This window comes from Acomys russatus, chromosome 10 (genome assembly GCF_903995435.1).
Source record: "Acomys russatus chromosome 10, mAcoRus1.1, whole genome shotgun sequence".
NCBI classification, from domain to species: Eukaryota; Metazoa; Chordata; class Mammalia; order Rodentia; family Muridae; genus Acomys; species Acomys russatus.
Window position 1 is genome coordinate 50,661,242 of NC_067146.1, and position 26,341 is coordinate 50,687,582.

General features: G+C 39.8%; 1 protein-coding gene across 1 annotated transcript in view; it reads right to left on the reverse strand.

Annotated features, from left to right (window-relative positions):
• Positions 1–26,341, reverse strand: part of Reln (reelin) — a 448,260-nt gene that overhangs the window by 172,877 nt on the left and 249,042 nt on the right. Inside the window, exon 11 of the mRNA XM_051152119.1 lies at positions 17,132–17,277. Within this exon, the coding sequence (XP_051008076.1) occupies positions 17,132–17,277 (146 nt within the window). The remainder of the gene's footprint in view (positions 1–17,131; positions 17,278–26,341) is intronic.

The following is a 26,341-nucleotide window of genomic DNA, read 5'->3' on the forward strand; positions in this document are numbered from 1 at the left end:
TTTTAAAGTTTAAAATTTTACTTTTCACATTTACATAAATTTAATTTATTTGAAATTGATTTGAAGGTGAGGAATAAAGTTGAGATCCAACTTTACTTTTCATATATAGATAACAAGCTGTTCTGGCACCATGAACAATTTCATCCTAAAATGCCACTTAATCACACAATCCTCTCCTTTCTTTGTGAGTCTCTTTTGGGTCCTTAGTGTAAATGTCTATCCCTGTCAAAACTAAACTGATGATATTATGAAAAGGAGGCAATTTTATAAATCAGAAACTCATTATTTATTACATATTAACTGCTCTCTTAAGGCATAGCATGTTTCCCTCTAGAAAATTATAACAATTATCCATCATAATTTCTACCATCTACACTTATGAGATGTCTGAGCAATGTATTTAAGTTGCAACCTCACACTTCCACAGACGAACAGCAGTTTCGTTAGATTTTATAAGGTAATGAACTGCTGGAAGTCCATAGATGTGTAAACAGAATGATAGATACTTCAGATACGCACTGGAGTATCTTAGTTAAAAACAGCATGCTACCTTTATTCCTCTCACAGAGTTCCTCAAGTCTAGTTGACCGATGCATTGTTTCCAAAGCAGAGACTACTTAGAGAAATGACTTCACTCACATCAAACATGCAGTACCACACACTGGCAACAGGCTTAAGTGTGCATTATATCACTCGGCAAAATAGCACATGCGTGCCACCCCAGGACTTGGGATCTAAGGCGGGATGAGTGTGAGGCCAGCCATGGCTCCACAGTGAATTCTAAGCTAGTCTTGGCAATATAGTGAGATGTATCAACAATCAAACATCAACAGACAATTATGTATGATTATACATGTCACTTTATGGCTTGTTTTATGAGAAGCTTAATCTCTTGAATTTGTGGGTGACTTTAAATGGTCATTAGGTTATTTAGATACTCATTTCTCTAGTACTGTATTTTCCAGCATATAAGATGACCTCCAACTTTTCCAGTTAAAATATAGATGTTTGGAATATACTTGCCATATATGACTACCCCTCTTCAGCACACACCCTGTGCAGCAGACTCAGGAATGTGTCTATTTGCAGGCAGGGCACAGACAGCCAGGCGCTTTATTAAATGCCAGCTGACAGCCAGTGCTAGCTTACACTGCCCCCTTTAAGGTGCACTTCACACTCAACCAGAAGACCTCCGAGCTGAATGGGTGGCTTCTGGTGGAGAGCCAATCCACGATCATATTCTCCTCCGCGAGGTACAGGAAGATGTACGCAGCCTGCCCCTCCCTGCTTCATCCTCCCCTCACGGAGTGGGAAACCAGCTGCAGCGCCCCTACTGTACTGTATGCACTGGATATATGAACCAAGGGGGAACAAGCTGCAGGTAAGTAAGTACCTGGTATATAAGATGGCCCTCGATTTTGGCGCTAATTTTTCTGGGGGGAGTGGTTCAAAAAGTCATCTTATACTTTGGAAAATATGGCACTTATTTTTGGTCCTTTATTATTTACATAATAACCTGTCCCAAAATGGAAGAGTGGTGTACACATGTTAAGCAGTTTACTCGAGGCTGTTTGTTTTGTTCTAAAACTGAATCGGTTTCTTAGTTTGTGGTTATCTTTATCGCTATGCTTCTAACCATGCCAGGATGACTTTATTTACTGATCGACTGTGCACATGCATGTCATGGCATGTGTGTGGAAGGCAAAAGACAGCTATCTTGCTGGCCCCATGCAATTTTATAACAAACTTAAATCTCAGGATCTCTCTCTCTTTCTCTCCTTCCTTCCTTCCCTCCCATCTCTCTGCATGTGTTAACAGATTATGTCAGTCATTCAAGGAGCACAGTATTTTTTAAATAGCTCTTCATGATAATGGTTCACTTGTAAATTAACCAGGAGCCTCTTGTGATGTACACATGAAGACTCCACACTGGTTCATTGGCCTTTTACTTGCTCCATTTACCCCAATTAAACCACTCTGCCTGGAGATCCACACAGCAAGTTTAAGTTATAAATGATACAGATGATAACTGTTTAGATATATTGTCTGCTTTAGAATATTTAAAAGGAAAAGTTGAATTGAAAAAGATGGAATTGTCATAGACTAAAAGAACCTTCTATTAATGTGAGAGATTTGTTCAGAAGCTACTTTCCCTTAGCTGTTTGCTGTAAATTAATTACTTTTCTAGGATAATCTATATGACTTATTTGCACAACTTTGATCACAGACAATGCTATAATTTACATTGTATATGTACTTTCAATTATAATTTAAAACCTAATCTTCTCCAATTTACTCTAAATTAGTTTTTATATCTCTTACTAAAACAGTTATCTATAAGATAACAAAAATGAAATTAATCTCTTTTGATACCCAAATATTTATAATCAAATGACATGGGCAGCTCAGTATATTTTCAGCAGAAAGATGAAGAAAGCAATGTGCCTTTCTCAAGTTTTATGAATTAAACCTTTAATAAAAGTCTTATTGCTTTGAATGAATTATTGTACATTTATTAAAAATTCAATAGGAGCCTGTCAGAGCAGAAGCTCATTCTTTCATGAGTGTGTATAAAATAGCTCAAGAGTGCTTGGAGGCAAACTGGTCATGGTGGATACACAGCAGCTACCTAAGCTCTCAGGGAGAAAGTGTCAGCTTGCTGGATTTGGTCTCTAGTTGTGTGGTCTCCAAACTTGTCATTTCCATTTAAAGAATGACACAGCCCTGACTTTCTCCTACTCAAATAATTACATGAAATGAAATTATAACCAAATCTGGGAGCGCAGCAGTGGCTACCTGAGGCACTGTACAGTCTCAGCAGTGTCTTGGATGGCTTAGCAAGTTCCCTCAACGGCAGTATTGCCTCTCTGAGCTTTAAATGGATTTCCCTAAGGAAATGCAGCTATGTGCCCTGTGAACCACATCTGAAGGAACATCTGCCTAGTGGTGAGCTCTCTACCACGTACCAATTTATATTTACCCCTTTATGGCTAATTAGAAAATAAAAGCCCTCTCTTATTTATTATAAATACGTCTGTATCTATTATTTATTACAAAGAGAGAGGTGATATTAGAGGAAAGAAAAAATTTCAAATCAATAAAACGCCCTAAGGCAACTTTATTCTTTAGAAAAACTAGGGTCACAATAATATTTAATTTATAGCTTTAAAATAAGACTATCTTTTGTGTGTTGCAAAGAAACACAGTGTAGTAAGCAAAATCAGTCTGTAGGGGCTTCTTGGCTGCAAGGCTAATAGCCTTATCAGCTGTTTTAGGATGTTCTGTCCTTTAATCAGTACATATCCCAGTAATTTCCAGAACAATACAGTATCTGGAGGGAAGTTTGTCAACAGAAATCACACAACGTGTATATACGTATAAGTACTCATATGTCCTTTTATATTTTAGTAATTTATCATCCACCATTCTTAAATAACAAGAATGTTTGTTACAGTATCTCTTGTCTACAGCAGGGGCTTTGGTTACAAGCTGGCAGATGGTCTTTCGGAAATGATTAATGCAAATACTGACTAAAAGAGACTTTCATAATGTATCTTTGTGTTTTTTAAAAGTTGAGTTGAGATGTGATGGGGAGGATGTGGTTCCCATGGTGCCTTTTAGCATGTGAGTGGGACAATCCCTGATGAATAACTGCCAAGGGTTAAACAGCAAGAAGTCAGCATCCACAAGAGGGGACTTCAAATTTCGACCTTACATGTCTACTTTAGCAAGCAAAACTTTCAGAGGAAAAACAAAGGAAAAGAAAAAGTAGCATCAGCTGGTTTTAAACTCAGAATTAAAATTCAAACAATTCCATCATATGCTCGTAAACAGAAGTCTAATATGTTAACTGGATATTTTCCTACCAATACTAGCATATGGGGCACTAAAGGAATGGAATAGTTCATATTATGTATGAAAATTTGTTTTATTCTTCAGGATAGATTAAAGCACCTAAAGACAGAAAGGTTTGGTGTGCACTAGAACACAGAACAACGGCTTGTTGAAAGAGTCTATATTTACTAAGTCTACATGCTCCCTAAACCGCATACGAATTTTCTGAGATTGAAAAAGTTCATTTCATTGGTAAGGTCCCTATTTGGGATCTAATCTCTGATATTTAATAAGGGATGTGGCACTGAGGGAGACCCTGGCACATTCATTTATATTCATGAGGTTTATCTCCAGCAGGGTGTCCTCTGAAGTCTAGCAAGGTGTGTCCTTTCACTGAAGCATCTCCAGCTTCACTGCATTCATGGATTTCTCCCCCTCTTATTGGTCCATCATAGGAGAAAGGAAGTGATGAGCCCAGGCTGAAGGCTTTCTGACACGCCTTGCATTTCAAAGATGTTCCTCTTCATCTGCTTCCCCATGTTTGGTCACTTTAATTCTGTGTCAGGTTGTTACTACATGTGTCGTGTTTGAGCAAACTGGTCTGGAAGAACACTGATTGAGAATGCTGGTGGAAGACACACGGCGCAGACTGGAGATGCCTAGGGAGTGTCATGCACTAACTGGGACAATCTAGAGACTCAGTAAATTAGATCCTGTTTCTCCTGCTATGAAACATAAGGCCATTTTGTTTTGTTTTAAAATATGATAAAATGTGATTCAAAAGATTTATTTTAAACTATGACTTGTATTTTACTTGTTTTTACTAGAATTACTGGAGTAGCAGTCACAATTGATATGGTATATAATGTGTTATTACTAAAACAATCATCAAGTGAGGAGATGTTTAGCAGAAAGAAAATCTCTGTTTTAGGTTTCTGTGGATCTCTTACACTGCTTCAGGGCTTCTATGAAAAGCAATTTTAGCATATATTTTCTAGCCATTTTAAAATGGTGTTTTTTAATTTTAAAAATCTAAGACAATTCTATTGCCAAGAGAGTAATATTAGGATTTAGCCCTAATGACGGTAGAACAGGAGGAAGTAGCACACTTTAACAGCTTGTAACTGGTCATCTGGATCTCTCTCAGCAGCCTATATGTCTTTAAAAGAAACCCAACTATCATTTCAATTAATTAAAAATTCTACATTTGAAAATACCTCCAACACGTTAAATGGCACCCCATATCCTGTGCTCCATCTCCCACCCCAAACCACTTGCTTTCCCTGGGAGGCCTGCCAGGCCTAAGGATACCAACTCTTGATAGCCAACTCAAGCACTCCCAATGGCAGTAAACTATGCCCCATTTCCCACCCCATAACCCGGTCTGCTTTCCAAAAGACCTGCCAGACCCAGGGATACCAGGTAAGCCCTCCCCCCAATGCCCCCACCCCGAGTACCCTACCCACCAACTCCCCTGAAAGCACACCCAGCACTGGTAAACTGCACCCCATGGTTCCATTTCCCGTACCACAATGCTGCCAGCTTTCCTGCAGCCCTGGAGAATCAGAGACATCAGGCAAGCCCATTTCCCCTCAAAGCCCTTGCTTGCTAATACCCCTGAAAGCACCCCCAACAGTGGTAAATTGCACCTTTACCCTGTGCTCCATTTCTTGCCCAACAGCAATGCCTGCATTCCTGCAGTCACTAGGAACAACCAGATCAAGCCCTGCTCCAAGCCTCTGCCTGCCATATTCCCCTAAAACACACACACCAGCCTTAAACTGCACCACACCTCCTGGACTGTATTTTCCAGCCCACAAGCTGGTCTGCTAACATTGGGGACCTCAGGCCATGCTGAATCTAGGGACTCTAGAGGCAAGGGTAGCAGCCCAAACCCCAGAGACTACATAGGCCAGAAAAACCCTAGGGGAGACACACTAATGGATCTGAAGATTAATTACTCATTAGAACTCCAGGACACTCAGACCAGGAGACAGATAGAAAACAGAAACCAAGCGGAAAACATCCCCAAACCATCTATCCAACAAAGATAAACTCAGATTGTTTTAGCTATTCTGGGTTTTTTGTCTTTCCATATGAAGTTGAGAATTGACCTTTCAATGTCTTTAAAAAATTGTGTAGGTATTTTGATAGGAATTGCATTGAATCTGTAAATTGCTTTTGGTAAGATGGCCATTTTTACTATGTTAATATTCCCGATCCACGAACTAGGTAAATCCCCCCATCTTCTGATGTCATCTTCACCCTCTTTATTCAGGGACTTAAAGTTTTTTTTTTTAAATAAGTCCTACACTTGCTTGGTTAGAGTAACTCCTAGATATTTTATATTGCTTGTGGCTAATGTGAAGGGTGTAGATTTCCTAATTTCTTCCTCCGTATGATTGTCATTTGTATATAGGAAGGCTACTGACTTTTTTGAGTTAACTTTGTATTCAGCCAATTTGCTGATGTGTTTATCATCTGGAGGAGTCTCCATACCCGATCTCAAGCTGTACTATAGAGCAATAGTAATTAAAACAGCATGGTACTGGCACAACAATAGGCTGGTTGATCAATGGAATCGAATAGAAGACCCAGATATGAATCCACATGCATATAGTCACTTGATTTTTTGACAAAGAAGCCAAATCTATTCAATGGAAAAAGGATAGCATCTTCAACAAATGGTGCTGGTCGAACTGGATGTCTACATGTAGGAAAAATGCAATTAGACCCATATTTGTCACCCTGCACAAAACCCAAGTCCAAGTAGATTAAAGACCTCAACATAAAACCAGAGACACTAATTAAGTTAGAAGAAAAAGTGGGGAAGAGCCTGGTACACATTGGCACAGGAGACACTTCCTGAACATAACACCAACAGCCCAGGCCTTAAGGTCAACAATTAATAAATGGGACCTCATGAAGCTGAGAAGCTTCTGAAGGCAGAAGACACTGTCAACAGAACAAAGTGACAGACTACAGACTGGGAAAAGATCTTCACCAACCCTTCATTTGACAAAGGTCTAATATCCAAAGTATATAAAGAACTCAAGAAATTAAACACCACCAAATCAAAGAACCCAATTGAGAAATGAGGCTCAGAACTAAACAGAGAATTCTCAATATATGAATATCAAATGGCTGAGAAACACTTAAAGAAGTGCTCAACGTCTTTAGTCATCAGAGAAATGCAAATCAAAATGGCTCTGAGATTCCATCTTATACCCATCAGAATGGCTAAGATCAAAAATTCAAGTGACACCACATGCTGGCGAAGATGTGGAGAAAGAGGAACACTCCTTCATTGCTGGTGGGAATGCAAACCACTTTGGAAATCTATCTGGTGCTATTTCAGAAAACTGGGAATAGGGCTTCCTCAAGACCCAGCTATCCCACTTCTTGGAATATACCCAGAAAAAGATCCAGCACACAACAGGGACATATGCTCAACCATGTTCCTAGCACCCTTATTAATAATAGCCAGAACATGGAAACAGCCTAAGTGTCCCTCAGTAGAAAATTGGATAAAGAAACTGTGGTACATTTACACTATGGAATACTACTCAGCTATTAAAAAAAAGGAATTCCCAAAATTTGTGGACAACTAGAAATGATCATGATGAGTGAGTTAACCCAGATGCAGAAAGACTCACATGGTATATACTCACTTCATGCCCCAGAGGGCATGTCCCATGAAAGTCTTCATTTACCAGGAAAGTGGGACAGAGGGGAGGATATCCTATTGGGACTTTAGGTGAGAGAAGCATGGGAAAATGGGGAAATAGAAGGATCCAGAGGGTCTAGAAACCTACAAGAAGAACATTATGATGGGCAGATCTGGGCCCAGGGGTACTGCTCAAACTATGGCACCAGCCAAGGACAATACGGGCAATAAACATCAAATCCCTACCCAGATCTAGCCAATGGACAAGACATTCTCCACAGCTGAGTGGAGAAAGACTGACTTTCACATGAATTCTGGTGCCCCATATTTGACCATGTCCCCTTGATGGGGAGGGCTGGTGGCACTCAGAGGAAGGATAGCAGGATACCAAGAAGAGACTTGATACCCTATGAGCATATACAGGGGGAGGAGGTCCCCTTCAGTCACAGTCATAGGGGACAGGAGTCGGGGGAAAGCAGGAGGGAGAGAGGAATGGGAGGATATAAGGGATGGGATAACTATTGAGATGTAATATGAATGAATTAATAAAAAAGAAAAAGAAAAAAAGATAAATTCAGAAACCAGCATCTAAATCTTAATAACTACAAAATCCCAAAGGCTAAAGGCCCACATTAAAACACAACCAACACCAGCCAGCGCAATATGGTACAACCAGAGCCCAGCTATCCTAATATAGCAGCCATAAAGTATGAGAAAATGACCTTAAATCTTCTGAAGATGATAGAGGCTTTAATAGAAGATGAATAAATCCCTTAAAGGAAAAAAAAAAAAAAAAAAAGATAGAATCGAACAGGTGAAGGGAATAAATAAAACTGTTCAAGACCTGAAAAGGGAAATAGAAGCAATAAGGAAAACACAAAATTAGGGAATCCTAGAAATGGAAAACCTAGGGAAAAGAGCAGGCACTACAGACACAAGCATCACCAACAGAATCACAAGAGATGGAAGAGAGAATCTCAGGTGCAGAAGATACAATTGAAGACATCAATACATTGCTTAAAAAAAAGTTTAAATCTAAAAGGCACCTGACACAAAACAACCAGGAACCTGGGTCACTATGAAAAGACCAAACCTAAGAATAATAGGAGTAGAAGAAGGAGATGATTCCCAGCTCAAAGGTTCAGAAAACATTTCCAATAAAATCATAGAAGAAAATTTCCCTGACCAAAAGAAAAAGATGTCTATAAACATACAAGAAGCTACAGAACAAAAAATAGATTTAACCAGATAGGAAAATCTTCCTACTACAAAATAATCAAAACACTATGTATACAGAACAACAAAAGGAATATTAAAAGCTGCAAGTGAAAAAGGCCAAGTAATATATAAAGGCAGACCTATCAGAATTACACCTAATTTCTCGTCAGAGACTCTAAAAGCCAGGAGATCCTGGGCAGATATCTTACAGTGTCAAAGAGACTACAGATGTCACCCACACTACTATACCCAGCAAAACTTTCAATCACAATAGAGGAAGAAAACAAGATATTCCATGACAAAATCAAATTGAAATAATATCTATCCACAAATCAAGCCCTACAGAAGATACTAGAAGAAAAACTCCAACCCGAGGTTAACTACACCCAAGAAAACACAGAATATAAATAATTCCATACCAGCAAAAACAAAAGAAGGGAAGTGCATGTGTGTGTGTGTGTACTCTCCCCCCCACTACCATCACCACCATCAAAATAACAGGAATTAACAATCATTGATCACTAATATCTCTCAACATCAATGTACTCAATTCCCCAATAAAAAGACACAGGCTACAGAATGGATTAAAAAAAAGGATCCATCATTCTGCTGCATAGAAGAAACATACTTCAGCAACAAAGATAGACATTAATTCAGAATAAAGAGTTGGAAAAACTTTTTCCAAGCAAATGGACCCAAGAAGCAAGCTGGAATAGCCATTCTAATATCTAATAAAATAGTCTTTCAACCAAAATTAATTTTAAAAAAGTTAGGAAGGACAGTTCATAGTCATTAAGGGAAAAAATCCATCAAGATGACATCTCAGTTCTGAATATCTTTGCCACAAAGGCAAGGGAACCCACATTCATAAAAGAAACACCACTAAAGCTTAAACCACACATCGAATCCCACATATTAATAGTGGGAGACTTTAACACCCACTCTTACCAATGGACAGGTCATCCATGGGTGGCTAAAAAAATAAAATAAAATAAACAGAGAAATAATTAAACTAGCAGATGTTATGAATCAAATGGACCTAACAGATAACTACAGAACATTTCACCAAAGCACAAAAGAATGTACCTTCTTCTTAGCACCTTAACGAAACTTCTCCAAAACTGGCCATATACTTGGACACTAAGTAAGTCTCAGCAGATACAAGAAAACTGAGATAACCTGCGGTATCTTATCAGACCACTATGGATTAAAGATGGACTTAAACAACAATATAAACAGCAGAAAGGCTACAAAACCTTGAAAACTGAGCAACTCCCTACACAATCACCACTGGGTGAAGGAAGAAATGAAAGAAATGAACGATTTTCTAGAACTGATGAAAATGGATGCACAACATATGCCCACTTATGGGACACGATGAAAGCAGTGCTAAGAGGGAAGTTCATCGCACTAAGTGCTTTCATAAAGAAATTGAGAGATGTCCTCACATCTATCTTAATCTCCTGGTAAGTGAAGACTTTTGTGGGACGTGCCTTTTAGGCTAGTGCCCAATTATAAGTGAGTATATACCATGTGAGTCTTTCTGCTTCTGGGTTAACTCGCTCATTATGATCATTTCTAGTTCCATCCAAGGACAATATAAGTAGTAAACATCAATCCCCTCCTCTGATCTACCCAATGGACAGGACATTCTCCATAGTTATGTGGAGAGCAGGGACTGACTCTGACATGGACTCTGGTGCCTCATATTTGACCACCTCCCCTTGGTGGGGAGCCCTGGTGGCACTCAAAGAAAGAATAGGCAGGCTACCAAGATGAGACTGGATAGCCTATGAGCATATAGTGAGAGAGGAGGTCCCCCTCAGTCTTAGACCTAGGGGAGGGGAATAGGGTGAAAGCAGGAGGGACGGAGGAATGGGAGGATACAAGTGATGGGATAACAATTGAATTGTGTTCTGAGTAAATTAATAAAATTACAATAAAAAAGAAATTGGAGAGATCCCATACTAGCAATTTAAAAGCACATTTGAAAGCTCTAGAACAAAAAGAAGCAAACACACTCAGAGTAAACAGCAGGAAATAATCAAACTCAGGGCTGAAATCAATAAATTAGAATTAAAGAGAATAATACAAAGAATCAATGAAACCAAGAGTTGGTTCTTGAGAAAATCAAGAACAGTTTCTTGATTTGAGATAACTAGCAAGATAGACAGATCCTTAGCCAAATTAATTGTGTGTGTGTGTGTGTGTGTGTGTGTGTGTGTGTGTATGTGTGTGTGAGATAGATAGATAGAGACAAACAGAGAGAGAGAGAGAGAGAGAGAGAGAGAGAGAGAGAGAGAGAAAGAGAGAGAGAATATCCAAATTAATGAAATCATACATAAAAGGGAGATATAGCAATAGACACCAAGGAAATCCAAAGAATCATTAGGCCTTACTTCAAAAGCCAATAAGCCACAAAATTGGAAAATCTAAATAAAATGGACCATTTCCTTGATAGGTGCAATTTACCAAAGTTAAGTCAAGACAGGTAAACAAATTAAATAGGCCTATAACCTTTAAGGAAATAGAAGCCATCACTAAAAATCTCCCAACCAAAAAAAGCCCAAAGACAGATAGTTTTAGTGCAGAATTCTACCAGACTTTAAAAGAAGAGCTAATACCAATAGTCCTCAAATTATTCCACAAAATAGAAAGAGAAAGACCATGGCATCAAAAGGACAAATGGCAGCCTATAGAATGGGAAAAGATCTTCACCAACATCTGAAAGAAGGCTGATATCCAAAATATATAAAGAACTCAAGAAACTAGACATCAACAAACTAAATAATCCAATTAATAAATGGGATGCAGATCTAAGCAGGGAATCTCAACAGAGGAATCTCTAATGGCCAAGATGCACTTAGAGAAATATTCAACATTCTTAGTCATCAGGGTAATACAAATCAAAACAGTTATGAAATTCCATCTTACACCAGTTAGAATGGCCAAAATAAAAAACTCATGCTGGTGAGGATGTGGAACAAGGGGAACACTTGCTGGTGGGAGTACAAACTTGTACAACCACTTTGGAAATCAATTTGGTGCTTTCTCAGAAAAGTGGGAATAGTTCTGCATTAAGACCCAGCCATACTACTTCTGAGCATATACCCAAAAGAGGAGAAAGCAAACCAAAAGGACACTTGCTCAACTATGTTCATAGAGGTTTTATTCATAATAGCCAGAAACTAGAAACAACCTACATGTCCCTCAACTGAAAAATGGATAAAGAAAATGCTATATATATTTATACAATAAAATATTACTCAGCTATTAAAGACAATGGCATCATGAAATTTACAAGCAAATAGATCGATCTAGAAAAGATCATCGTGAGCAAGGTAACCCACACCCAGAAAGATAAACATGGTTATATACTCACTTATAAGTGGATAGTAGCCAGAAAGTACAAGATAACCATGCTACAATCTACAGACCCGAAGAAAGTAAGTAAAAATGTTTTAAGAAAGACTATTATGAATAAGGCTGCACACCAGCCAAGGACTATACAGGCGGTAAACTTTAAACCCCTACCCAGATCTAGCCAATGGACAGAACATTCTCCACAGTTGAGTGGAGAGTGGGGTGTGACTTTCACACGAACTCTGGTGCCTCATATTTGACCATGTCCCCTGGAGGGGAAGGCCTGGTGGCACTCAGAGGAAGGACAGCAGGCTAACAAGAAGAGACTTGATACTCTATGAGCATATTCAGAGGGAGGAGGTCCCCCTCAGGAACAGTCATAGGGGAGGGGAATAAGGGGAAAATGGGAGGGAGGGAAGAATGGGAGGACACAAGGGATGGGATAACCATTGAGATGTAACAAGAACAAATTAATAAAAAATTAAAAAGAAAAAGAAAGACTAAATTTGTTGGTCTATTTAACTTTGTGTTTCTTTTACATCTTATTAAATAATATAAATATAAATTTCTTTTGAGCAACATTTTGGCAACATCATATTACCAATAATAAGTATGGATAGAATAACAACTAATTTTTAATATGTTTAATTGTTCATGTATCATGTATTGCAATTTCTCTTGGTTGATTACAATAACTGGATGGCATGACGACTACTACAGTCTTTCGTGGCAGAGCATAGAGAAATCAGTCTCAAACTGACCAAGAAACTCTCTCCCTGCTGACTCACTTTTATAGTGCTGGTGTTTGAAGATCCAACCCAGTGGTAGACCATGAATGCTACAATACCATCCTACCACAGGGTGCAGGAGTGGCAGCACTGCATGGTTGTAACCAAAGGCTGTCTTGATTAGATTTAAGGTCGACTGCATATAAAGGAATCTAAGCTTGGTACTGTAAACACGGTTAAAATTCATGGCTAAGGAATTCATAGGCCTGTGGGGGGGGGGGGGCAACACTAGTGTTTTGCTAAATGGCCATGTTGCTAAACTGCATTCTAAGTATTAATGTATTAAGGTTAAAACTATCACATTTTTATATTCATAACATATTACCTCCCCCATGTGTGTGAATCTTCATGTGTTTGTACATATATACATGCACCTGTGTGTGCGTGTGCACATGTGTAGGCTAGGTTAAACTTAAGTGTTGTTCCTCAGGAGCCATCCATTTTGTTTTCATGAAACTGGGTCTTTCACTGAGACCTGGCGCTTGCTGACTGCGCTAGAGTGACTGGTCACCAAGCTCTAAGGACCATCCTCCTGTCTCCAACCTACCCCTCTCAACACTGGGATCACAAGTGTGTGCCACCATACTTGGCTTTCTAACATAGGCATTGGGGATCAACCTGAGGCCTTCATGCATCTGTAGTTCATCTCTTTGTTCAAATATCCAGTTTACTAATTTCTTCTTGAGCTAGGCATATATTTATAATTGGGGGAAATCCATTAAGTTCATTTTAACCATATTTTTGTTTTTCTCACCTCTAATTTTTTTCTTTCTAAATCTGTTCTAGTTTCACATGTGCCATATGTTCCCTCATGCCTCTGAGACAGTCTGTATTCATTCACTCTGGTATTTCATTTACTCAGCTCTTAGTTCTTTAGATAAATGCTTTTACTTAAAGTTGATTTTTTAAAAAAAATCATATTTATATATCCTAGATCATTTATTAAAACTACTATCTTTACTTGAATTGTCAGTGTGAAAATGCCAGCCTCCTGGAGGGTAAGGGCACTGTGGGTGAGGACTGTCATGCACTTCTCCAAGGCTCATTTCCAGATGTCCACACTTATTGTTGCTTCCTGGAGACAGAAGCCTGGCTTTGAAGTCACTCAGCAGTCCCCACAGCTGTGACTCAGTGCCACACCCTATTCCAGTACCTATACCAGGAGCCAAGCTGAGATGCCAGGAGTGGTGTGCCATATTAAATGAGCATTTTTGACTGTAGTTTCCCTCCTTCCCTCCCCCCCCCCCCGCCCCACCTGGGTTCATGTTCATCCCTACGGCCTCCAAGTCTTCCATAATTTCTGACCTACCTAGGGAGATACCTCATTATTTTATCATTCATCAGAGATTCATTTTCTCATTTTCTGTAATTTCCAAGGACTTGGAACAAGGATTTGGGGCAGGTGGTGATGACAGGAGCATGCTGTATTGATTAAACTTTTCTTTAATACTCATTAATTTGCAGATTTTTACTTTGTCATGGACATACTGTCAGAGATAACAATAAAATGTCTTCAGAAGATATTTAAATAGTACAAACATACAAGAGTACAAGGCATATATACAAATTCCATTTTGCAGCAACGTGTCACCCTTTCTCACCTAACCTTAACTAGGTGAGACCTTGTAGCTGCTAATTAAATGATGTGTCTGTCAGGTTGAGTCAAAGTTCAGAAAGACCCACATAAATTATCAGTGCATCTATTAAAGCACCCCCTTCATGAACAGATGTGTCTTCTTTAGAGAAAAAAACCCTTAACATCCTACTTCTTAAAAAAAAATGCCCATCAGTGCTGGACAGCCCGTGATGTACAAGGCACAGAAACTCACATCCTTGTACTAGGGATCAAACGTTTTGATTCTAATAGTAGGAAAACAAGGGGAATTGGGGAACTGTTTTCCCGAAACATTGACCCTGTCCATTCATACAAAGCATGAACACACTACTAGGGCAGCGTATTCTTTCACTCTCTCTTAATTCTTTTGGAAGGAAAAACAGGTAAAAGGTATAACTATATATCTATGTGGTCGAAGGGACTGAGACAAACATTCAATAAAGTTGGCAGAGAAGTGACATATCAAGTGTTTTGTCAAGTGTTTCGTAACCTAAAGCTTTTCCCTGTCACCTCTTACCTATGTATACATGTTCCATACATCAATTAGACTTTGTGAAAAGATTATTTTCCTGAAGTTCTGATAAAAATAATTTGATCAGCATTCTTTACTAGACCAATAAAAACAACATCTGGTGCTTCATTAAACAAGCATTTTTAGCCTAGACACAGAGAAGATCAGGCTGTCTTCTCATGACCCATCTACACCTTATAACTCAATGCCAACTCATAAGTGGCTTCTTGGTGTTGATGATGATTTGGTCATAGCCAAAAATGCTCTTACGACATTAGTATTTCATTAGAGTGAAATGCTTGCTCTGTAATCAGAACACACACACACACACACACACACACACACCAGCCTCTTCTCTGGATTACTGTGTTTCCTAAACTACGCTTAGTTTCTTTTAATATCAAGTCAATTTCTTTTCTATTTCTTCTCCTTATTCTGTTGCTGGGATAAAAATATCCCCACAAAAAGCAGCTTAGGGGAGAAAAGGCTTACCTGGCTTACCATTCCAGGCAACACACAGCACAACTAAGAGGAAGTTAAGGCAGAAACTCAAGCATCTAGTCACATTGAATCTCAGTCAAGAGACAAATAAGTGTGTGCAAGCCCACATGTTTACTTACAGCTCGCTTGCTCTGCTCTTACATTACTCTGGACCTCTGCCTAGGAAATGCTGCTACCCATAACAGGTTAGGATTTTCTATATCAATCAACAGTCAAGACAATTCCCCCACAGATATGCCTACAGGCCAAGCTGCTTAGATAACCAGTTCCTTACATATCTAACTTAAAAGGAAAAGTCCAGGTGAGAACTAGAAACTTTCTAGAATTTCTTTCCTATAAATATTATTTGCCTCTCTCAATCTGAGCTTCTTTTTCATTTTGAGCTTTTTGTCTTAAGGTAGGACCTTGCTAGCTGAGGCTGGCTTGGAACTCTGGATCCTTCTTTCTCAGCCTCCTGATCACTTTAAACTCAAACTCACTCCTTCCCTCTGCCTGCCTCCATGGAGTGGGGTGTGTGTGTGTGTGTGTGTGTGTGTGTGTGTGTGTGTGTGTGTGTATGTGTGTGTGTGTGTGTGTGTGTGTGTGTGTGTATGTGTGTGTGTGTGTGTGTGTGTGGTGTGTGGTGTGTGTAGTGTGTGTGTATGGTGTGGTGTGTGTTTATGTGTGTGTGCTATGTGTATGTGGTGTGGTGTGTAGTGTGTGTATGCTGTGGTGTGTGTATGTGTATGTGTGTGGTGTGTGTGTGCATGTGTATGTGGTGTGTATGTGGTATGTGTGTACGTATGGTGTGTGGTGTGTAGTGTGTATGGTGTGCGTGTGGTGTGTATGTGTGTGCATGTGTATGTGTGCAGAGGTATGACTGTACCATGGTCACATACAGACATCAGAGGACAGCCCTGGGTGACAGGCCTCACCTTCTGTCTTGTTTGAGACAGGCCTTTGCTGTTTTCCCACTTCGCATGCTAGGCAAGCTTGCAGTGCTTTTCCTGTCCCTTTCCCAGTCTCCTCAGAGAAGTCCTGGGATTGCAGATGCTCACTCTGCACAGGTGGCTTTTATGTGGCTCTGCGGATCCAAACTCGGGTCCTCATACACTGCTGAGAAGCATTTTATCTCCAGACAAACTGGAACGGCGGAAAGTGCTACTCGTTGGGGGGCTCATCTGATGATAGGTACTCTGGTCTCTCATCCTTCAACCTCAACCCCAGACACCTCCTTTATATATCCCCCAAGGATAAATCATATCTCCTAAATAGGTCAAAACTACATTTTATTGAAAACCAGGTAGCAGTATCTATAAATCTCAGTTCCCAGGAGAATGGAAAATCTCAATACAGCAGTGGTGGAAAGATTTTGTATTCTAATATTGAAAAAATATTTTCCAAGTAAAAGCTAAGTAATATTGGATATATATGAAGTTATGAAATACTTGTAATGACAATTTTTAAAATGTACATAAAATACCTGATTACTTAATAAAGACTCTGAGGGTAAATGTCCCCTTTGGCTTGTCTGTGATAAAAATCATTAGTGTTGATTTAAGCATGCCTTTGCCGTTTAACGATATGCATTTGAAATGTGCCTACTGGAGTAAAGGTAGGTGGTATACACAGCATGGGAGATACCAATTACTCACCCTGTGGGCTGGCTCTCAAATTCTTCTGACCACTGCTCTTGAATATCCTCCGTAGATAGATCTACATCCCGGGTGGTGGCAAAATTGAACTCGCTGCCTTCATTTCCATGGAAATAAATGGAGTTCCCATCTGACTGGCAGCTATGCTGTAGATAAAACAGAGAGAGCATGGGGCGGCTGTTGAATTGGCTTTGTATCTGTTTTACTCATGTATAATTAGAGTTTTCAGGAAAGTCATTACATTATTCCCTCCACGATGTACTCACACATCCAGAGGGCTTGCCACCTCCTTTTTGCCTTGCTTAATTCAATTATAATTTCTTTCTAACTTATTAAGTCATCACACAAAAGGAGTCAAGAGGGCATCTGAGCTTTGCCATTTCAGCCTTTAGTATGAGACAAGAATATTTTAATTGGAATAATATCCCATCTTTACCACAGCCCTTGTTGTGAGAATTAGGCCTGATAATGACTTGTCATGTATTTTCAATTCTGTGGTTATGGGCTAAATCACAGTGACCTTTTCAATATTCCAGATAGCTCTGACTTGCCATTCAAGTCTTTCACAATTTGTCTGTAAGTGAAGTATGAATAGAAAAGCCAGCTAATCAAAACATGGGACACTGAAAAGGTCACAGCCATCCCTGAGATGTCATATATTCTCAGCCAGGTTTTCAGTAAAAGTTTCTGACCAGAACTGAAGTGCGCGACGTTTCCAGTGAGAAGCTTGGAAATCACAAACTCTGCTACTCTCTGGCAGAACACTTGTGAAAGAAAACGAGAATTGTCTTGTGACGTATTTTCCAGCCTAAGTTTCTCAGCTTGGTGTGAATGGTAAAAGACAGGATGAAAATCTAGAGCTGAGTAAATCGAATGTCTCCTCAAAATCACAAGTTTTCACTATGGCTGTTTGTGGGAATAAATCATAAAGGAGAATGCTCACCTATTTAATACAAACATTCATTTAAGCTTTAATACTCTTAAGATGACGTAAACATAAAGAAAACAACTGGATGAAAATGCCTACTATGCCAGTGACTAAGCTCAAAGCAGCAAGGAGCATGGCCCTTACACCAGGCCTCATCAGTGTCCGGCACAGTTCGTGTTAAAAAATATTTTAAACAGACCAACGTGTGAAAAAAGTAATACCATGGGCACGATTTTTTTCTTTTACTTAAAAATATGTGAATTATGCATGCAGGTGTGACCATGCACATGCCATGGCCTCTACATATGTGTAGAGCTCAGAGAACAACCTCAAATGTCAAAGGCCTTCCGACGATCTCTCAGTTCATTGTCACGCAGCCTGAAGTCATCCAAGGATTCTTAGCACTCAGAATTCCTGCTTTAGCGCTAGAGATGCGATTTGTGACGGAATAGTTGCTGCCCATGTGTGTGTGGTATTAGAATCAATTCTCAGCACAAGCAAACAACAACAGCAATAAAACCCCATAATCCTAGTTTAGTTGAGAAGTATCAAATATCAGTGTATGCAAGTGTTTAACAGAGGGTCGGAATCACCTCTCGGAGAGCCTAGACAAGCAGGCTTTACGACGAGCATATCCTCATCTGGCTTTCAAAGGACAGATAGAGATGTATATTGGGTGACAAATATATATATGTACACTGAGACGGAACCCTCACTCTATTATTCCAGCATAATTCTGAATGGCGTCCTAAATACTTACCCTCGTACCCACAGACAAGTGAAGTTCTCACCCCTCAACAAAGAAGCTTCTCTTTGCTATAGACAGAGACCAGTACAGAAAAGCACAGCTGATGGCAATGCTGAGAACAAGCAATCACGGGGGGTGGGGGTGGGGGGGGGTTACCTTGCCCCAGGTGGTCCATCTACAACACAACTCCTGCACCTAAGGCTCAGAAAGCATCCTGGAAGAACGGCAGGAAGACTGTAAGAGCCAGAAGATCAGGGTGTCTGCTGTGAGACTGTGTCTCCCTGAGAGGCAGGGAGGATGCACTCATGAAGTCCCAACAACACGACTGCATAGCCAATACCAGAACAAGGACAACACCAGCAGTCACATCATTAGAAGGGGGAAGTGACACTGGGACACCAAGGAATGCTGAGGGTGGGAGGAATGAAGTCTCACCTAGAGAAGGGGCCCCCAGTTGGTTACCCAACACCAAGTGGTTAGCTCTGAAATGTTCTACGTACAAATAATAGTATATGGACTGAGCCAATTGTGTGTGTGTGTGTGAGTGTGTGTGTGTGAGTGTGTGAGTGTGTGTAAAACAACAATTAAAGAAGAAGAGGTTAGAGAAAAGAGGCCTTAGGCCATGAATTTTGGGGCAAAGTGGAGGGTATTACATGAGAAAGGTTGGAGGGAGCAAAAGGGAAAGTGATGTAATTATATTTTAAGACTTAAATTTTAAAAATTAAAAAGAAAACATTAAACAAAACCAAACCAAACAACAACAACAACAGCAGCAACAACAACCCAAAACAACAAAACCAGCCAGCCAACCAACCAAAAAACCACAAAGGCATTATTTTAGCCTAATCTGATAATTAGGCTGGAGTCTGGCTGCCCAGACAGCTGGACTGGTTTGGCAGTCGTCTTCTAGATAGATTTGCTACTGAGCTGGAATAGTAAATAGTTTTCAGAAGTTCAAGAAAGCAGCAGCATATGACCTTAAGGAGTCATTTTACAGACTAAGACATATGCATATCTTCTGGGCCCTGGTGTCATTTTAGATAATACTTAGGACGTGGCACGCATTGACTGCCTGAGATGGTTTTTCACATGCAATGAATACAGATTATTCATGGATGCTAAATTGACCTCATTTTATGCACTCCTTAACACAGATGTATCGATCAAAAGGTAGGAATAGTTCATTTCACAGTAAATAGAAATTGTCAAATACATGTAAATTATAAAGATTTCTTTACCATGCCCACTTGAAACAGAACCAATGCTAACAAGAACAGGAAAGGTTATTTTTCTATAATAACCTACTGAGTCCTAGGTGTGGGTCTTCATGATTTTCCTCACAATGAAAACCATGATCAGCTGTGGCTTCTGGGTATCTGAAACTAATGCACAGACTCAGACACCAACATTAATGGCAGTAATCCAACGAAATGACACACATGAAATATCTGACATGTGAAAAGAAGATAATTTACATTATGGTTTGAATGTTTGTACAATTAATGAATGAATCACCTAATAGCTTTTGTCAGTTCTGGCTAGACATCCATTTAAGTATTTAAATGTTGGTTTCACTTACTTCATAAATTTTATTAATAATTAAAACTCTACATAATTTTTTTCTGCCCTTTCAAACCTTACTATTAATATACTTGATGCACATTTGAAGCTTATTTGAGACAGATTTTATGTAAAACATAAAATCTTTATAAAATTGTATAGCTTATTGCTTGTTTTGTAACTTTCATAAAATAAACTGGTACAATAGAAAAATGAAAGCATATTCCAAAGGGGTTTCCAGTAGCTGAACACACCATTTACAACTGTGTATTATTGAAAGTTAGTATCAAGTATACTAATTTAATCACTGTAACCATACATTTGACACAAAAAATATTTGCCATGACAAGTATGAAAGATGGCGATCTAAGTAAATTAGTATTCACTTAAATGACTACCAGGCAATTTTCATATTAGTAGGCTACAAAACCAGTCTAATTTGTCTTCAAGAAGTTTCTGTGAGAGACAGCGGACATTGTTTTCGATATGGTTTAAAAATCTCTTTAGAGCTCTTCTACCCACCTCACAGTAGGCAACCAATACTCAACACCAGAGCTCAGTTCAGATGGACAGGGGAGAGCTCTGTGTGCCAGCACCTTAGACACATCCTGCCAGCTTTAAATAGTGAAGTCACCTCTATTCTTTCAAATGAGCTCAGTGTCCTTGTGGCTATGCCAAGAGTGGATGCCCGAGTTACCTGAGAGCAATGGAGCAACTGGTCCCTGCCTTTCTAAGAAGATGGTCACAGACAAGCTTCACATGTGCAAGTCCTGGGTAGGGTACTGGGCTCATGTTGTGTTCTTACTCAAAGATCATGAAACTGATTACAACAAGAGTTTGACTATCTGGGGGTCAATGTCTTTGAAATCATCCCAGTTTCCTAAGAACTGGATGCATCCTATGGGAGGCTGTTGGTGTGCTTCTCTCTGTGTCTATGCAGAGGATCCAGCATCTGCTGTGTGACCTTCCTTATCCAGTCTGACCCAATTAATGACACACTTATAAGAATCAAGGAAGTAAAGGCTGAGAAAAACATGCCACTGGAAACCAAAACCAATAAAGATGATAAAGAGCAAAAACTCAGGTACTCTATCCATCCTCAAGGATCTGGGAGCTGGGGTTGGAAGGCTCGATAAAACACATTTCTTCTACATTATGGCTAAGGGCTAGTGCAAGCCATCTTGCCCCTGAAGACCTCAGCTTCTCAGAATGAAGAATGGAGTCAATAATATTGCTCTCTTGATATGGTGTGAGAAGCTCAGAGATTCTAAGTGCCAATAATATCTCTTTCTAAAAATAAGGTTTTAAAAGATATGTACTATCTTTCATAGTCTTAGCAGTAGCTGATAGAGAAACAGAAGAATCTTTAAGTATATTTTTGTTTCTCACTATAATAATTAAAATTCCTCAGATCAAATTAAAACTTATAGAAAACTATACAAAAACAGTACCACAATACAATATATTAAAAAAGCAAACAGCCATACATTATTACAGCAGATAAAACCATCACTTAGAGTTTAAAATGCCTCTACATTATGGATGACTACCAAATATTCTCCTAAGAGATGGAAACTCAAGACTATGAGGTGACCAATGCCACTTTTACAGGTGACCTCCTACCAAGTGACATCAAAATCTAGTATTCTACGAATTCAAGTGAAACATGTATTGAAACAATGAAGAATTTCAGAGAGCTGCTCTCAATTTTAATACCCAGCTGTTTTATTCAGCATCAACTCGCACTCACTTCACTTTCAGGGACTGATAATTAAAATCTAAACAATGTCAACAAACAAACATCAGGTAGCTGAGCACTCATTTGGGCTAAATAAGGCATAAATTCTATGGCTAGTTCTATTTTTCTGTTTTTAGACCGTCCTATGTGCCATCAATTATTACGTTAATTACTTTAGCATTACTTTAGCATTGTTAAATCACATATACTTAAAGTAACAACAGATTTCTAATTTTGAAATTCCTTTGTCTTTATGCATTTTCCTTAGCCAACGAAATAGGATTTCTCTGCTTTGCTCCTAAATGGATTTCCTTTAGTTGACAAGCAGAACACAGGGTAACTAAGTGACAAGAACGTGCTGTTCAGAAAACCATCAACAGGAAACATCAGTGCAAATTCCTCAATATAGCATGTGCTTGGCCACAATTCAGGTTAGGTTTTCTAAGCTTGTTCCCTATACCCTCTGTACTTGCAAAAAGTACTTAAACCACCTCTACTGTGGCTTAATTGGGCTTTCAGAAAGAGCAACACCAGAGCAACTCTGGTGAGTCTTTCAGGGTGCTAGAGCCTCACATTCACTTCTTGATGATGCTTTCTTTGCTGAAAGGGGTACACTGGGCATTTGGGCAATGTCAGCTTGTAGAGGGCTAGGGGCAGATGGAAAGAAAGCTGCCTGGTGCGCTGTTCCCTCCACACAAGCAGAGAGCCATCCATTTCCTCCATTAAGGAGTTGTCACTCAGCCCGCCCAGCTGGAAGACCGTTTTTTGATAGCCAAGCTGGCTGGTGGCAGACAATTCAGATACAAAGGGCACTCTAAAAGGAAGCTAAAACATCATTTGTAGGAAAATTGAAAATGCATGCCTTCCACCACAGCCAATTTTTTAATGACTGTAATATTTTAAGTGATTATTTTTTGCCACTTCAGATTGCTCCTTAGAGAGGAGAAGATTTTTAATTAAAATCTAGGCAACGCAAACAGATGAGATATGAGGAGCAGAGGAAAGAGAAATAAGATGAATAAAATTAATTAAAATGGCATTGTTGGCAGAGCCATAAATTAGCCACTGTCTAGCTGGAAATAAAATATGTTGGCACATGAACTTCTGGATGAAAGTAAGATGTGCTGTGGGGTGGCTGGAAGTTGACTGGCTGCTGCCTTATGGATTGTGTTTCCCAAGCCTTTTGTTAAATGCTATAGCTTTCTATCATATATTTCCTACATTCTAGTTCAGTGGTCTTTAAAGGTACAAACTCCACCTTATAAAAATAAAAAGAAAACCCCCGATTAGGAAGAGAACAATTTTCCTCATGACACAAAATAAATTTCTATTATTTTCCACACATTCAATTTCTAGGTAATTTAATGCCGGTTGCAAACCTGAAAACTTGGCTGTGAGTACAGTGCAGGTGCAGGAGTGCTACCGTGTGTTTTCTTTAGTCAACACAATAGATTCAACCATGGTGAGTGGATTATAGGGAGCTTGAAGAGTGCTTTTCTTTTCCTCATTATTTTCTGGGATCATTAAGCATTCACATTGGAACCACACTGTTCTAGGATTTACAAAGATTCAATTTATGGTATATTTTGTGACAAGTGTATAATTACTTTGCAATAGTATCAACTCTGAAATGGAAATAGTGGCAGATTTGAATTGGAGTAACGAGAAGAGGAACTGAACACGTGAAATTCCACAGGACAGTTGTTAGCCTTGTCTTTGGTGATCTTGATTTTCAGTGTTTAGGTTTTCGTACTTGTCTTCTCAAATTAACGCCAGATATGCGAGGCACAGTGTGGGAGGCTACAGCATAGCCGGGCATGGAAAAGCCAAGTTTCATAGTAAAATGAAATTGGCTTCAAAGCTCAAAGCCTATGGACGTTATGGAACCTCTGCTTGCTCACCTGTGAAATGGTGATAATTATAAGGAATAGATCAGAGACCACAGGGAATATATTTAAATATTAAGAGTCCATGAATACTACTCTTCCCTTTATTTTTGTTCCATATATTTAATCATTTGCTTAAGAAACCTTCCTACAAAGAACGCTACCAGGTAAGTTATTTTGTTAGGAGCTGGGACACATACAAAGCTGTTACGCACAGAAGGAAAACCCGTTGACCTCCTGAATACTTCGTTGACCTAATAAGCGATTTAAGATGTCAGTTTCAATCCCAAACAAAACAAGACAAAAACAGAAGGCACATTAGGCTCTGGGGATTATGTGGATTGTTGTCTTCTGTAGAACTGATCGAAATTAGTTGCTTGTGTGTTGCTGCCACTCTTGTTATGGTGACCTGGCTTCTGTCCATACTTCACTGATGCTATTCCATGTTAATTACTGTACAAATAGACCTCACTGGGGGCAGATTGTGAAAAGCACGCTACCACATTTAACCCTTCATCCCCAAAGTGCTCTTATTAGCTTAACAAATTGTATTCTGGCGCATTCTGTAATATGTACCCACCTCTTGGGGGAAACACAATAAGAGCGGCACAATCCAGAGTTAAGAATACCCCAAGCCGAGGGGATCTGGGTAGACAGCATGCAATTAGCCAAGCTGGAATCTAGCCAGGAAATCACAGTTCTCACTTAGACTCCTAATGGAAGAGGACACGGGAGCATGGCTGGCCACGAGCCTTCCTGCACTCTGGTTTATCCTCAAACCCAGCACACGTCCCACAAGTCCCATGCTAAACAGTGTGCAGCACAGCCATCTGCAAAGCATATTTTTTGCCAAGCAAACCTGATCTCTTCCTATTTGTCCTTTTGCCTTGCAAGAAAGCACAACCGTGAAAGGCGTTCACAGGGTACCAAAAGGGATGGCACCTGGAAGAGAAGCAGGCATCCTCTCAGGCAGCCCGCTCTTACCAGGGGCGGGGTGGGGGGGAGTGGATTTTATGCCCAAAAGGCAGGTTTAAATGATTTGGCAGATCTTTGTTTTTCCCTTCCACCATTGTCAAAGACTTCCCCCCCCCCCTCAGTAGCCTCAACTTGCATTAAGATTTAAACATTTTCAGCCAGTTTATTTACATTTAAAAAAAAAAATGTGGCCATGACTTTTTTTCCTCCACTGATGATTCAGCTGTTTGTGACAGTTAACAGCAGCATTTGAGGGCAAGGACAGACACTGAGTCTGGGATGGAGACTTGCCTTCTGTCCAGTGGGACAACAAATGTGGTAAATTCACTGTGTATAAGAGGAGTAAGAAAACTAACAGACCCTCTTGTTCTGATTTAATTGGTCCCCTTGATGGTCTGTTGGCTTACCTGATATTAGGCTGTAGTCTTCACTAGGGCCTTTAGTTGTTTGTTGAACTAAAAAGAACCGCCGTCGCCACTGCCTTATTATCTGAGGCAGATGTGGTAAAGAAGCAAACTGAAAGTCAGGTGGGAGAAGAGACGCAAACAGGACTCTTCCTTGGCATAAATTTGCAAATAAATTGCAGAAAAATTGCTTCTTGTAAGTTTCTTTTTGAATACACAGGTTCAAACCACAGCCCATTCCCAAGGACAGTCACTCTAACAGTACCGGTGTTGATTTACTTCTCAACAGCACTTGACATAAACATGTCCAAGGGGTGGTCAGGGGTAATCTAGAACTCTAGGCAATTGGGTAATAAATAGGAAGAGATCAGCAGGTGCGGGTAGAGCCATTAGAATGGGAAGGTTTCTTAAGAATGGGAGGCACATGGCCCAGCACCTACATCACAGTGACCTGCTCTTAATCTGTAGGTCAGTTCCAGCACTGACAGAAAGCAGTGACTGATGCCTTTGCCAGCGCAGGGAGCCAGGCTCGCTGAGCAGATAGAGACACTCTCCCCTTATTTGCACGTCTTTCATACACACATACACACACACAAACACACACACACACACATGTCTGTGCACATGTGCACATGTGCGCGCACACACACAGGCATGCAAACAGGAGACAGCAAGGAATCATGGATGATTTATACATTCAAGAGAAATGTGCCATGCCATGAACGACATGAGGAAACAGACCAACAAGAGGAAACAGCTGCTTGCCTAACACAAGTCCATGGCATACTGACTCATTCAGAAAGTCTACTCTATGCGATACTAATAAAAGACTAGGAGAAGAGAAAAAACATTCAGACTCAAACACTTATCCCTGATTCTCCTGGGAGTAATCCGCTGACATTTGCAATCCTCCTCTTTGATGGCAAAGTGATGGGAAGCGGGCAGCTGTCACAGCAGCCCTGGGTTGAGCC